Source organism: Maylandia zebra, linkage group LG11 (genome assembly GCF_041146795.1).
Source record: "Maylandia zebra isolate NMK-2024a linkage group LG11, Mzebra_GT3a, whole genome shotgun sequence".
In the NCBI taxonomy this organism is placed as follows: domain Eukaryota; kingdom Metazoa; phylum Chordata; class Actinopteri; order Cichliformes; family Cichlidae; genus Maylandia; species Maylandia zebra.
In genome coordinates, this window is record NC_135177.1 from 29095796 (window position 1) to 29109538 (window position 13743).

Below are 13743 nucleotides of genomic sequence, written 5' to 3' on the forward strand. Positions count from 1 at the left end.
TTTCTTTCCATTCTCTTGTTATTTTTTTTTAAATGAATACAATTTATTTTTCTTTAATACGTAAAAAGAAAAGATTTACAGAAACATTAAATAAATTTGTCATTCGAGCTGAATTTTACTTTCAGCTCAGAGTTTCTGTGATGTTGAAGAATTTCTTCTCTCTTTGGTGTGAAACATGTGGACACTAGAGGGCAGTGTGTTGATTTATTAATTCCAACTGAGTTTGGAAAAGAACCGACTTCTAAATTATCACACTGACACTTAAAAACACTTAAAAATCATTGTAATTATGTGAATCTTGTAATATTAACTAATAATAGTATTAGTTGTATTTAGAGTCCAATTGACCATTCAAAAAATGTGCAGGTACAGTGTTGTCAGTCATAAAAGTTTCATCACAAAGAACATACTAATCTATTAAAAATTCTCTCAGGTTCAATGACAATTTAAACATCTAAAGCATGTTATCAGGTTGAAATTGTTAATTCTCCAGATGATAGAGCAGTATTACAGGTGGTTTTAAATTATTAATAAACCTGTCTGGGTTTTTAGGATCTACTTTCACAACTTGAAGTCAGACCGTAAGATTTTTTTTTTTACGTGTTTATTTCTTTTTTTCTTCTTTTTTTTTTACGGAAAAGAAAAAAAAACACCAACACATCCACACACACACAAAAAAAACATATTTTCACTCAATTACCCACAGATATAGAAAGAGAAAAAGATAAACTCCAAGAATGAATTGTCCCTTACATTTACTTCCTATTTAACTGAGAACATCTTAATCGCAACCACCCCCCCTCAACAGTTGGGACAAATCATTTGGCAAATAAGAAAGCAAAGGGGACCAAACATTGAGAAAGAGACCCTCATTTCCTCCTAAAATAGCGGCAGTTCTTTCGTGAGGAATAACTTTAAATAATTCTCTGTACCACAACAGAGGGAGGTTTATCCTTAACCCAATTAATGAGAATACATTTCCTAGCTACCAGCAATAGTTTGTCACATAATTTGCGCTGCAAGTGATTCAATGTTACTTCTTTTGAGGGTAGGCCAAGAAGAAAATACCCGGGGTCCCTTTGAATCAGATTGTTAAAAATATTACTTAGTTCTTGAGATATGAAGCTCCAAAATCTTTTGATTAATTTACATTCCCAAAAGTAATGAAAAAAGTGCCAGTTTCTTTTTGACATTTACTACAAAAATGGGAAATATGAGGTGCAATCTTATGCAAGACATTAGGAGCTATATAAAGGCGATGTATGATTTTGTATTGGGTTTCTCGCAAGCGGTTGCAAGTGAAAGTGGAACTACTCATGTTAATGGCTCCTTTCCGTAAGATTTAATGGTTGAGATGGTTCATTTCTGTGTGATCATTTTCCTCTAATCACTTCTGTAGAATAGTTCAGTAGCTCCTCAATCTTCGTCTGAAGCTCTTTGGCTTTCTCTGCATTCGCCCCCTTTTCCATTGTCCCTGCCACCTGGAGCCCCCTCAGCACTGACTGCAGGGCATCCGCATTCTTGACGGAGTCCATCTGGTCTCTGTCAGTCCGGATCTCCTCCACCCAATCCAGGTATGCCTGAAGTAACCCAAGGTCATCCACAAAGTTTGCAATGATCCTGAGTTCCGGCCGACGTTTCTCCAGTTCCTTCAGTCTTCTCCTCCCAGTTGCTCCAATGTCATTTCCAACAATGCTGTACAATGAAGAAATCACTGGTTAACAGATTTTTGGACATGCCTTTTTACAACCCTCAGCTATTATCTAACATTTAAAAAAAAGGAACCCAGATTAAAGATGGCAGTGGTATAACATGGAGTGCATTGGACACATGCAGATTTATTTTTTAATCTTACGTCAGTGTCTTCAGAGAAGTGTTTTTGCTGAGACAGTTGACGATGTTTTCTGTTCCTCTCTCTGTGATGCCGGTGATGTCCAGATAAAGTTCCTCCACAGTGTTGTTGTTCTCCAAAGCATTCCACAGCTCCAAACCCCCCTCAGGACCCAGGTTGTTGCCGCACATACTGTACACAGAAGCAGGAAACATATTCTGTGTGTGCTGCTTATATCAAAAAATGTCAAGGGGTCATGGGGAAAAGCATTTTTTGTGGCAATCAGAAACAGAATTTCTACAAATCTCACACTACTCACCAGAAGTGTCATTATCCTATAATTGGAAAGCATCAGCTTAAGCAAAGTTTTAATTGGTTGCTTGCTTCCATTAATTCTCTGCTAGTTTTCTGAGTTCAGGACACATTAATTGATTAATCACACTATAACTAAATATATTAAATTGCATTACAATTTTATGTATATGTAGGGTGTATGTGCAAAAGAGTTTGAGAAATAAAGCTAATCTTTAATTAGTTTGTCTTGGCCCCTGAGTTATGCCTTTGAGTTACACCTTTAGTGTTTTGGATGCTTGGCCTTTAGTTTTTTCCACTTTTCAAATCTAATTTCGGTAAGTCTCTGGAGTTTATTTGTGTCAGATTCTTTGTATTTTGATTTATTTCCCAAGCCTCCTCCAATATCCCTTTATATGTCTCTTGTCTGTGCATCTTTATTTAGTAGTCTTTATTAGCTGGATGGATGGGTTTAATTATTGTTCCTAGTTTTTAATTTATTTCTAGCTAAGTTTTAGTTCCTGATTTGTTTTTGGTTTTATTCGTATACCTTCCAGAGTTTTGAGTCTTTTTTAAAATCCTGTTTTACTTCATTAGATTCTCTCTCTTGTGTTTATCTCAGTGATGTTCAGCTATGTTTAGTTTCCCTCCTGTTTCTGTGTCCAACCATGCCCGTGTTTTCCTTCGCATCATACTGTGTTGATAGTTCATGGTGCGGTCACAGTTTTTTCTCCAGCGCTCTTCTTTTCTGTAAGGTTTGTGTTTAGGATATTATCACCTCTAATAAGGGCTTGTTTTTTGTTAACTTACTGTCCAGTCTGAATTTGAGTCCAGTCATCCTGCATTTCACAATGCAGCTATGCAATATTTCTATGATAAATATGTTTTTGGACTACTTTCCATGTAAATGGCTAAAACATAACATTTAAGTCAGTCACACACTGTAGGTTCTAAAAAATAATTTTCACCTGAGTGTTGAATATTTTAAATGACTTACAAGAGCTTCTTCACTTGGCACTCATTTGATTTCAGAATAGCAGATTCTAAAATAGCTGCTTGCTTATCCAGGCAGTTGTATCTCAAACTGAAAGAAAGAAACTTTTGGTTAACATTGTTTTTGGCCGTCTTACATGTAAGGGGGTTTGGGTCCATCCCAGCATGCATTAAACAGAAGGCAGGGTTCACATCCATCACAGAGCTAACACACATAGAGAGAAGCATGCAGACACGGGGGGAATATGCAAGCTCCCCACAGAATGGCATCAAACAGCTGGAAAGCTCAAACCCCAACTTATTTTTATTTTATTTTAACTGCAATATATATTTTTAAGTGAATATAAAATGAGCTACTCACTAGAGAGATTCACATCGATGTAGAATTGGTCTCAGTCTGTTGAGTCCTTGGTTTCCGATGTTAGAGTAGCCCAAGTTGAGCTCTTGCAGCTTGTGTGGGGAAAACTGCAGCACGTAGTGTATCGCTGCACAGTCCACAACACTGAGCTTCATTTTAAACAGGTTGAGTTTTGTGATCTCTGGTGCTGCAAAGCTAGTGGTTTCCTTCATGTGGAACTCCATCAGACAGTGGAGAAGATTTAGGGCTACCTGGTTTTCCAGCTCCCTGGTTTTGAACTGATCTCGGAACCACAAACCGAGCCTGTTGGGGATGCTGTCCTCTTGCTCGATGGGAGAATGCACAAGACCTTCTAAATGACCTGGCAACCGTGCTCGCAGCATTCCCATGAAGAAACGTGTGAACATTTGGAGACTTTCGAGCTTATCCACGCTAAGGTGTAAATTTTGAAGGGGTGGAGCAGTAGAGGACGATGGACGTACCCCGAAGCACCAAAAGTCAAGAGCTTGTATTATGTCGTCCTGGCTGGAGAGGTTGATTGCACAGTACAAGGCAGCTAGATGTTCTTGAACAGTAAGGTGGAAGAAAGAAAACATCTCCACTGTCTCCTCTTTAATAGGCTGGAGGATATGACAGAGGAAGGTGCTCTGAACATCAGCAGGTGTGACACCGTAGTTCTCCAAATCTGCTTTATCAAACAATATCTTCTTCTGTAGAAGGTTTTCATAAGCCAGTTTCCCCAGTTTCATCAGTTGTTGTTTAGCTAGGCTAAGAACCTCTGATCTAGGTGTGCTTCTCTCTGTCCTCCCTTTTAGTCCATGGTGTTTGACTGCTGTAAACAAATAGCAGAAATAAACCTCGCTGACTGTTCTGGGTGGGCTTAACTCCAGAGACTTCGATTCACCTGCATTGTTAGGCTGTGAAGAGAAGAACTCAGCCATAGCGGTACAGATGATGTAGCAATAAAGAGGGATGAAGGAAAGCACAAATAGGTTGTCATTGTTCACAATGTAATCATACACCTTTTGAGCAACTTCACTGTCTTTGTAAAACTTGGTGGTGTACTCCTTCACCTGGTCCTCCTCAAAGCCCAGCACCACACAACATCTCTGGAAGAAACGCTTGGGAGCTTCTGTAGATGGCCTTGTTGTAATTATGACTGATGCTTCTGGAAGAAGGCTTCCTTTTATCAAAGCCACCATCAGCTCTGACACCAGAACGTTTGATTTTACATCAATGTTTTTGTCTGGTCTGTTCCAGTCCAGAGGGGATTTAAACTCATCTAAACCATCTAAGATGAAAAGCAATGATCTTGGTGTGGTGAGCAGGTCAGGTAGAGCCTCCTTTAGGTATCGGAACCGTTGTTCAAGAAGCTCCAGTAAACTCAGTGGTTTATCAACTAGATTGAGCTCTCTGAAGCGTAGGTCAAAAATGCAGGTGAATTCACGCATGTTCTTCCCAATTGCCCACTCGTAGACCAATCTCTGTACTGCCACACTCTTTCCTATACCTGCAATACCCTTCACTTTCACCCTTTTAGGGGCTCGTCCCAATGCTTCTTGGGGGCTCAAAAGATGACCGGGCCGGATACGCTGGCAGGCCTGGTGGACATAGATGCGAGCACGTCTGCCCGCCAAGGCAAAGTACTCATGTTGGCTACTGTCAACTAAGTCATTGTCTTCTGTCACGAAAAGGTCAGTGTAGCGGATCTCGATGTGAGAAGCTGAGTTTGAAGCCTCCCTGTTTCCCTCTGAGTAACATTTTAACTGCTCTGTGCGTTTCAGTAAGGTTGTTTTATGGGCAGAAATTGAAACTGGAATAGAAGATAAAGATATTTTTAAAAAACTAAATTACATTATTCTGCAGTGTTTTATAAGATAAAGATTGTGGCTTCTTGAATTCAGTTGACCTGTTTTCATCCTACCTCGGATGCTGGCCAACTTTAGACTTCTGCAAGATTTTGGCTCTTCCTTAGCTGCAATATGAAAGTCAGATCTCCTTACTTGATTGCAAGCACAGGAATCAAATCACGAAAAATTGCATTTGCCTAATGTCAGTTTACATTTTAAATTGACTGATTATGTCCATTTCCAGCTCTATATACATTTTTTTATAGACTCAAGTAGAGAAGTTTGTGTGATTAACAGTTCAGAATAACCCTTTTTTACAGTATAACGGTAAATCAAGGCATACATTCAAATTCATACACATATTCCATATACAGCAAAAAATGAAACCAGGAATTATAAATTTAAAAAAACAGGACAACATTTATTGCTTATCTCTATAAAGAAAACATACCAGAAATAACGTACACTACTATATAATTCATATGTAAACATTTTTTTTGATGAAACAATGAATTCATACCATTAACGTCAGTGGTGAGGGTGAATCCTTTGCTCTTTGCTTTAAACAGTTTAGCAATGGGGTTTTTGGACTTCTTGTCTGTTGAAATCATAGAATAATTTATAGTTATTTTATATGCATTTGTTTAAAATGTCAGATTCACAGGTGACTCTGCTGACTGAGCATTTTCATATCCCTGAGTCTCATCATCAGGGAACTATGAATACCTGATCCAAATATCCAAATCACTGACACATTTTAACTTATGATAGTTGAGCTCAATGTCCATTATCTCTTAAAACTCTCACCAAAGTAAAAAAAAAAAAAAAAAAAATCCTGGCGAGGCATCAAAGCTGATTGTACCCTGCATCTAATCTTCTTTCATGTCTTTCCTCAATAGGTTGTAAAAGTTGTCTTCTATTAACAGCCCCTCACGATCAGCTCAAGGTTGCAAAGAAGATTAACTTCAGTTACACCTGTTTATGTAAAAACCAGCACATTAAAGCAGCCTCACCTTCAACTTTCACAGATGTAGGTGCTGATTTAGTGACTGCATCGTTCCTGCAGTGTCTCTCGACCCAGACCTGCAGGTCTCTGCAGTAGTAATCCTGCACTTCCCTCAACACCTGCAGGAACTTTTGGCTGCTGTCCTCTGTGGCACACACTGTCTCCAGTGCCTTTGCCACAGCATTGGAAGGCGACCTCTCCAGCAAAGACAGGTAGCAGGCAGACGAAAGCACCTCGGCATCACGGAGCCAACGCAGCAAGGGCGCTGGATGGTCACATGTCCACTTCAGCAATAAGTCTCTCTGAGAACGGAGCAGCTGCTGAGCTGAGCTCATAACTTCTTACAATAGTGCTGACCCCCAAAGCAAAAAAGTAATCAAAGCTTTAAATGAATTGTTACTGTATTCAGTAATATAAGAGAAGACCCAAACTTTGATGTTTCAGTTCTCACACATATACCAAACTGCATTTATGCACATGAACAACAATAAGGATTTCTGTACAAACGGTACCATTCTCAACACATACCTTATCCGTGCACTGTAGTATCTTTACATTAAGCTGTGGTTTTAATCCACATCTGGTGTTGCCATTGCAGTCTTGAGTTTTGGCACGAAGGCAGTTTGCAGTCTGTTTTAAGGAGCAGGGAGGTGCAAGCAGCAATTCAAACAAGCTTTGAAAGGGTCCAGAGTTCAAGCAGTTAAAGCCTTTGTACCCGACTCTGATTACTTGGTTTTGTTTGAGCCTGAAGAAAAATTTATCTCAAGGTGATAATGACAATAACTGCAACAAAATGGAAACAAATTTAAAATAAGTTATAAAAGTTGTTCCACATGTAGTCTGTGTTGAATATCTGCTCTGTCACTACACACTGCATGGAAATGAAATTACTCATATTAATATATTTAGTCAGATCATTTTAAAAGGTGTTAAATAAAGACTAAGTGCCCTAAAATTATTTATGCCAAATTCAGTTTACGAAATATGTCTCAATGTACGATAATAGAGAAAACAATTCTTATTTAATCTAAGGAGCTTGGAAAGAAAAGCGTCTGGACTTCTTTAAGACGCTTTTCTTTCCAAGTTCCTTAGACTACGATGACCTGGATGACTGAGAACCTTCACAGACAATTCTTATTTAAATGCTTCAACTTCATAAAGTTTCAATATTACACTTTCCCCCTTCATCCGTGATGACCTACTTACACACATGCAGACATTTGCTGTCAACAGCATAGCAAATATGTCACTAAAAAGTTAATATTCAAACCCCTCTTTTTTTCCACACTCTTTTTTTTTTCACTATTGTGGTTTGGCTGGTCCGTACACAGGGAATGAGAAATGTATCAGATTTGAGTTGCTAGTCCCTTTGAGGAACTGGGCAACAGCATGAGAGTGACTCACTCACTGTCATGTGCTGTCTCATAGCTGCTTGCTGAGGTCTTTCTTTCCTTTGCAAAAAGGACTTCAGCACTTTAATGATTTTTGGATCATTTATAAGCTATATATATTCTAAAGTTATAACCCTATGATTTATTTGTTTTATAATTACACTATGAGCGACAAAGATAAGTGGAGGTAAAATAAACAAATATAATAAACAGTCATTTGATAATGGACGTTTGAGGGGGGCATCACAGGAAGTCATAGTACCAGTTGCATAATGAAACAATCAAGCTTCCCCCTCTTTGCGCCTTTGTTCATCCTTCCCTGTCTGAGCCATCAGAGCAGGGCTGCAGACATGCAGGCAGACATCGTCTTCCTTGTGTGTCCTCTGATTTTTGGTAAGTAATTAAACAAATTATTGATCATTTTAAATATACTTTAAACTTTCTTGAAAAAAAAAGAAATTCCAAAAAATTAACATAGTTGCTTTTTGGCTACATTTGGAGGACGTTTGCCATGTGGTGTAATTTAATGAATCCCTGTGCTCCACTGGCTTCTCCTAAATTATCAATATAAGAGGTTTATTTTAAGTACTTTTTTTGTCTTTTGAATGTTTTCTGCAAAATATTTTGTGCTGATGAAAATTAAATACTAACAAATCAGATTGTAATTTTGTAATAAAATGCTCTACATTTTTATAACTTAAAACAAATGTTTTTCATTACAAGAACATAGACATGTTTTGCAGTCTGAATAGTAGATTTAACTATTAACAGAGTTAAAACGCCAGCTGCTCTCTTCCTCTTTCTAAATATACAACTGTTGCAAAACAGTGTGGTATTTGTAAGATTTCCAGATAGCACAAACCTCTTGTCATATAAAGTTTAGTTTTTACGATGACCTTTCTATACAGTCTCAAGAAATCAATGCTGTTACAGCTTTTACAGCTTCTTTTTTAAATATATGAAATATTTTAATCAGCCGTGTCCTTGAGACATTCTCTTATGCTTTTTAGTTGTCATAATAAAACTGTGAAATATCACTGCTGTGTCTCAATTATGTAAAGTTCAATCTACTGTTGAATAATGCTGGATAAATGATTTTCTGTGCTTTCTGTACAACAGCAACATTGTGGAGGGGGGTGCAGGCTGTCTCTCCTGTACCCTCAGTCCCTGACCGTGTCCAGGCTCTGGTGGGCACCTGTGTGGTTATTCCCTGCTCCTTTACGCCTCCAGCCCCTCATCCTATTAGAGGGAGGAAGCAGTGGGTAGATGTGCGGCTAAGGTTCAGAGGTGGTGGCCCTTTTTTTCCTCTTCAGAGCACCGCTTTTAACAGCCAGGACAAAGGCCAAGTGAGCAGGGATTTCCAAGGCAGAGCATCCCTCTTTGGCGAAATCGCAGATGGTGACTGCTCAGTGAAAATCGAAAGGATCAGGGAGGATGACCCCCAGGTGTTTGAAATTTCTCTGAAGACAGTGGGCGACTCACTCTGGGGGAAGCCAAGGAGCTTCAATCTGGACCGTATTTGTGAGTGAGGAAAACAATGCATGTCCTCTTTTCTACTTTTTAAAACACTTTGATTTTTTTCACATGATAAATATTACATAGAAGAATTATTAGTACAATCAGACAATAGAGAATCCCCCGCATTGAAAGTTATATTTAAAAAAAAAGCTGCATGAAGTGCATATGTGTCTTAAGCAGATTAACTATTAAATAAACTTTAAAATGTTTCCCGTGAAAACATATTTTCTTAAATCTAAAATAAATGTACAGGAAGAGCATTAAGCATTTCTTTTTATCTTTACATTTATAAATAAAAATTCACATTTTTTTTATAGAGCGCCAATTCACAACTATAGTCACTCAACACACTTTATATTTTAGGTAAAAGACCCTAACAATCACACAGCGCCATCTTAGCAAGAACTTCATGAGACTGGGAAGGAAAAACTCTGGTTTAACAGGAAGAAGCCCGACTAGCTGTTTGGGGGTGAATCAATATCAACTACAGGAAAAACACAAAAGAAGAAATATGGGATTATTCATTAAACAGTTTTGTTTCTATCACATATGAGTAGACTTGTTCAGTAGTTCTAGCACTAATGGTTGTTGTAAGAGAATTCGTCTTTTTGCTTGTATGATTTTTATGTTTTTAATACACTAAAGTGTTAAAATCGTAATGATGGAGATTTTCCTTCTTGGCAGACACCCCTGAAGCTCCTGTCATCAGCGGCATCATGTCAGCCACAGAAGGACAACTGGTCACCCTGAACTGCTCTGTCAACTACCACTGCCCCTCCAGACTGCCTGATCTGCAGTGGAGGTGGGAGCGAGGAGCCCAGAAGAATATAACTGAACCTGGGGAAGTACAGACACTCTACCCAGATCCCCACAGGAAAATTTTACTGGCCTCTTTGACCTTTACTGTAACACACCAGGTGAAGCCCAAGCTCAGGTGTCAGGTCATCTTCCCAGGCCCTAAAACACTATCCACTTTGAAGGACCTACATGTGACGTGTAAGTATAAATTTGACACGTGTATTTGTGTTCCTGGCTCAGTAAGCTAAAACCTTTCTTTTTCCCTTTTAATGCTCTTAGTTCCTCCAAAAGATGTGAAGATTCAAGTCCAGACCCTGGCAGTGAAGGAGGGGGGCAATGCACTGCTCATGTGCTCATGTAAAGCTGACCCTCCAGCAACAGAGTACCACTGGTCCTATAGTCAACATGGCCGCACTGTGCACCTCAACCAGCGAACGCACACAGTCCGGCTGTACAACGTGACACGAGATATGAGGGTCCGGTGCGTAGCTCAGAACCTGATTGGCCGAGGAGAATCGCGACCCACAACTCTTAATATACAATGTAATTCTACCGCTTCTTGGTCTTCTCTGCATCCCATATATACGTGTTGTTAGGTTGCACCCAACTAACCAAACCATAGGATTTGATTTAACCAGGCATTTATTTGGCATCAAATTAACAAGGTTCAACAAGTAGAGCTTGATAAAAACAGATGAGGGGGATAATAAAAGGAAAATAAAACAACTACAGGTGCATAATTCAAATCCAACTGACAAGTAAAAACTGAAATCTGAACTTTGAACTCTCCCAGGAGAAAAAGCAATTGTTAAGTTTCAGTCATGTAAGTAGGTTGGTCCATGACAGAAACACAAAAATTAAGGGAAAGACAATAAGCTTTTGTTGTGTGAAGATAGAGCAAACTGCAGAGCAGCCATTGAGAGAAACAAAAAACAGGTGATTATACATTAACCAGGATGGATTTGAAAATAAAGGGCAAAAAACCTGTTTATCACCCAGTACATTGTTATGTGTACTGGGTGATAAGCAGGACAATTAAATCCCAATGAGTTTGTCTTACACAGATGTGGAGCTTCTGCATGCATCTATTTGATTTCACTGACCAAACAGTCTGCAAGGCCTGTAAAGACACTAATCACAGCCAATAAATAGTGAATGAACTGTTGTTTTTACATACGCCAAGTAGGCTAGAAGGCAACTCATTTTCTGTAAATTTCTCATCCAACCCATTCAAAAAATTATAAAATTGCCTTTTAATCCTTAGATCCTGTGTTTTGTGTAGATATATCCTCATAAATATTATTGAGAACCTAATGACAGTATTATCTCTTCCAGATAAGCCGGCCATCATCCAGCTCTCCTCTACCTGTACTGTAGAGGAATCAGAGGTGGTGTGCCAGTGTTCGGTCGACTCCAACCCTAAACCTGCAATCACCTGGAGCGTTAATGGGTCTGTTCCACCTCAAGATTACAATGTGTCTGTAACATCAGAGCCCACTGTGCTAACGGCTATTCTGAGAGGGCAAATGGAAAAACCTCAGATGGTGATTTGCTTTGCTTTCAACGCTCTGGGAAACGACTCGCTGGTCTTGCTGCAGGGAGAAGAAGGTGTGTTCAAAGCACTGTTTTTCCATACTAAGAAAGACAACAGCCCTGCCTCTTGTTTATTCACTCTGATGTCTTGCTTGTGTTGAAACTTCTGTGCAGCATGCCTGCAGCTTAAAAACACAAGTAGAAGAAAAGAAGCTGCAAAGAAAACCAAATAATTTTCTTGAGCTATGATTGAAAAATCTGATTTTTCTTGTTTGCACTGAAGTTTGAAGTTGATATAATCCAGTGATGGGACACTATGTGCTGATCCACTGCTGCTCTTGTGGTCCACATACAGAGATAGCATTTTTCCTGTGGTTGGTTTTACCTGCTGTCACTGCTGTCCTGGTCATATTCCTCCTGGCCCTTCTTGTCTACTGCTGCAAAAAGAGAGCTAGAAAGTATGTACAGAAACATTTCCTGTTAAAAGTTTGCTTGGATTGTGTCACGCCTAATTATCAAGTCTATCAAATACCTGTTCTGCTTCTCTCAGGCACATTCTAAGAAGACATCCCACCATGTATCCTGGAGGATTGGAAATTTATCAGGACAGGATGCCTCTATATATAAACTGCACAGAAGTGACTCATGTTTACACCAATGGCAGCTACCAGCTTGTGTACCAGAACTGCACGCCTCTTTTTGTCCGCACTAAGCAGGTATTTGATAACCTTGATCTTTCAGTGCACAGTTTTTCCAGAGGAAATAGCAAATCACTTATTCCAGTGCAAACAGCTGCTCTCCCTTTTTTTTTAGATCCGTCCAATGGGCAGGAGAGGTGGGGAGAGACGAAGACCTGGACCAGGTGGAAGAATTAACCAAGAAGCTGGTCAGGAAGTCAGAGGCGTAAGAGAGGTGCAGGGTACAGCTGTGGAAGATGCAGAGACGGGCATCTACCTGGAAATTCTCTGATCACAAAGCTAAATTACAGTTACATTGTACATTGGATTAATACTGTTCTCAGGATATTGCATACATTGTAAATCAATACTTGTATATATGTCATTTGCATTTGATAACATTGCACTCTGATCTGTGGTTGGTCTATCTTTCTTCTAGTTTCTAAACTGAACAATTTCTGCCATCGAGTGACAGAGATGTGCTTTGCTCTTCAAAAAAAAAAAAAGAGCAAAGGGAGATGAAAAGGTTTGATGAAAGAGTTTTCATCATTTTATCTGTGAAGCCCTTGAGGAAAAAAGAAAACAGACCCTCAAATCTGATGTAGTCTGGCCAGACCACCAGTTGCATTTCTAAAAGCAGCTGGAGCACAAGAGTGATCCTCAGGAAGCTTTAAAAGTTTCTCTGGAAGGACAAAGAGCTGCTCCAGCTGTGATGAAATTTATAACATTCATTACATCAGCAGTGACTCGGTTGTGTTAAGCATACCTGGAAGTTTTTCTTGTGTTGGAACTTTAATGACTTCTTTATGGCTATTGTTTAACTAATTTCCCTTAGTGTTCATCAGCTTCATCAGCTTGAGTATACACACACCCACACACACACACACACACACACACGGAGTTCAACAGTAAACAACAAAAAAGAATAATGCAGAGAATCCTTCCTTTCATGCTCATCTACTCGAAAAGTCAAATTTATTTACATGTTTGATTATGAACTTTTTTTACTTCACTTTTTTTGTATGCATACTGAATCAGTGCACTTTTATTTACACTGGTCTGTACAAATGTTTCCTATATTATATCTTCTAGAGCTTTCTTATCTAATTTTATACTTCTGTAATTATGTGTACATTGCTGATCTCCAGTTTGATTTATGATGTACTCTCAATTTAAAAACACAACCTATTTTTGGGCTCTTTTTGTTGCTGGTGTAATGCATAATTTTGCAGATATGGTGTTATCGAACACTGACAGCTGAAAGGCTAATGTACATTCTCCCTGCTCTGAGATCTTAAAGTGTCTGCTCACGACGTTTAAAAGTGTATGTTTTGTCACAAAAGAGACAAACTGCGCAGGATCGGAAAAGATTTCAAGAATAAGTGCTCTCTTTGAATGCCTCTTCACATGGTGACCGACTGGTGGCAATATAAACCTCAGTGACACAACAATTCAATCATAGAAGAAGAAAATAAAGCTCTGATTGGATAGAAAAGT

General features: G+C 38.9%; 2 protein-coding genes across 2 annotated transcripts; one reads left to right on the forward strand and one right to left on the reverse strand.

The window, feature by feature from the left end:
• Positions 1-141: 141 nt before the first annotated feature.
• LOC101472125 (NACHT, LRR and PYD domains-containing protein 3-like) lies at positions 142-7755 on the reverse strand. The gene is made up of 9 exons (XM_076889542.1): positions 7738-7755; positions 6858-6959; positions 6337-6631; positions 5844-5921; positions 5398-5448; positions 3477-5286; positions 3120-3206; positions 1856-2023; positions 142-1695 (listed from the first exon to the last, which is right to left on the reverse strand). The coding sequence occupies exons 1-9, from the start codon at positions 7753-7755 to the stop codon at positions 1374-1376; spliced, it is 2931 nt and encodes a 976-aa protein (XP_076745657.1). The 3' UTR covers positions 142-1373.
• Positions 7756-8049: 294 nt separating this feature from the next.
• LOC101472331 (myelin-associated glycoprotein) lies at positions 8050-13689 on the forward strand. The gene is made up of 8 exons (XM_004551050.4): positions 8050-8113; positions 8840-9241; positions 9923-10234; positions 10316-10579; positions 11372-11644; positions 11925-12027; positions 12120-12285; positions 12383-13689. Exons 1-8 carry the CDS (start codon positions 8071-8073, stop codon positions 12536-12538), a joined length of 1719 nt encoding a protein of 572 aa, XP_004551107.2. The 5' UTR covers positions 8050-8070; the 3' UTR covers positions 12539-13689.
• Positions 13690-13743: the final 54 nt, after the last annotated feature.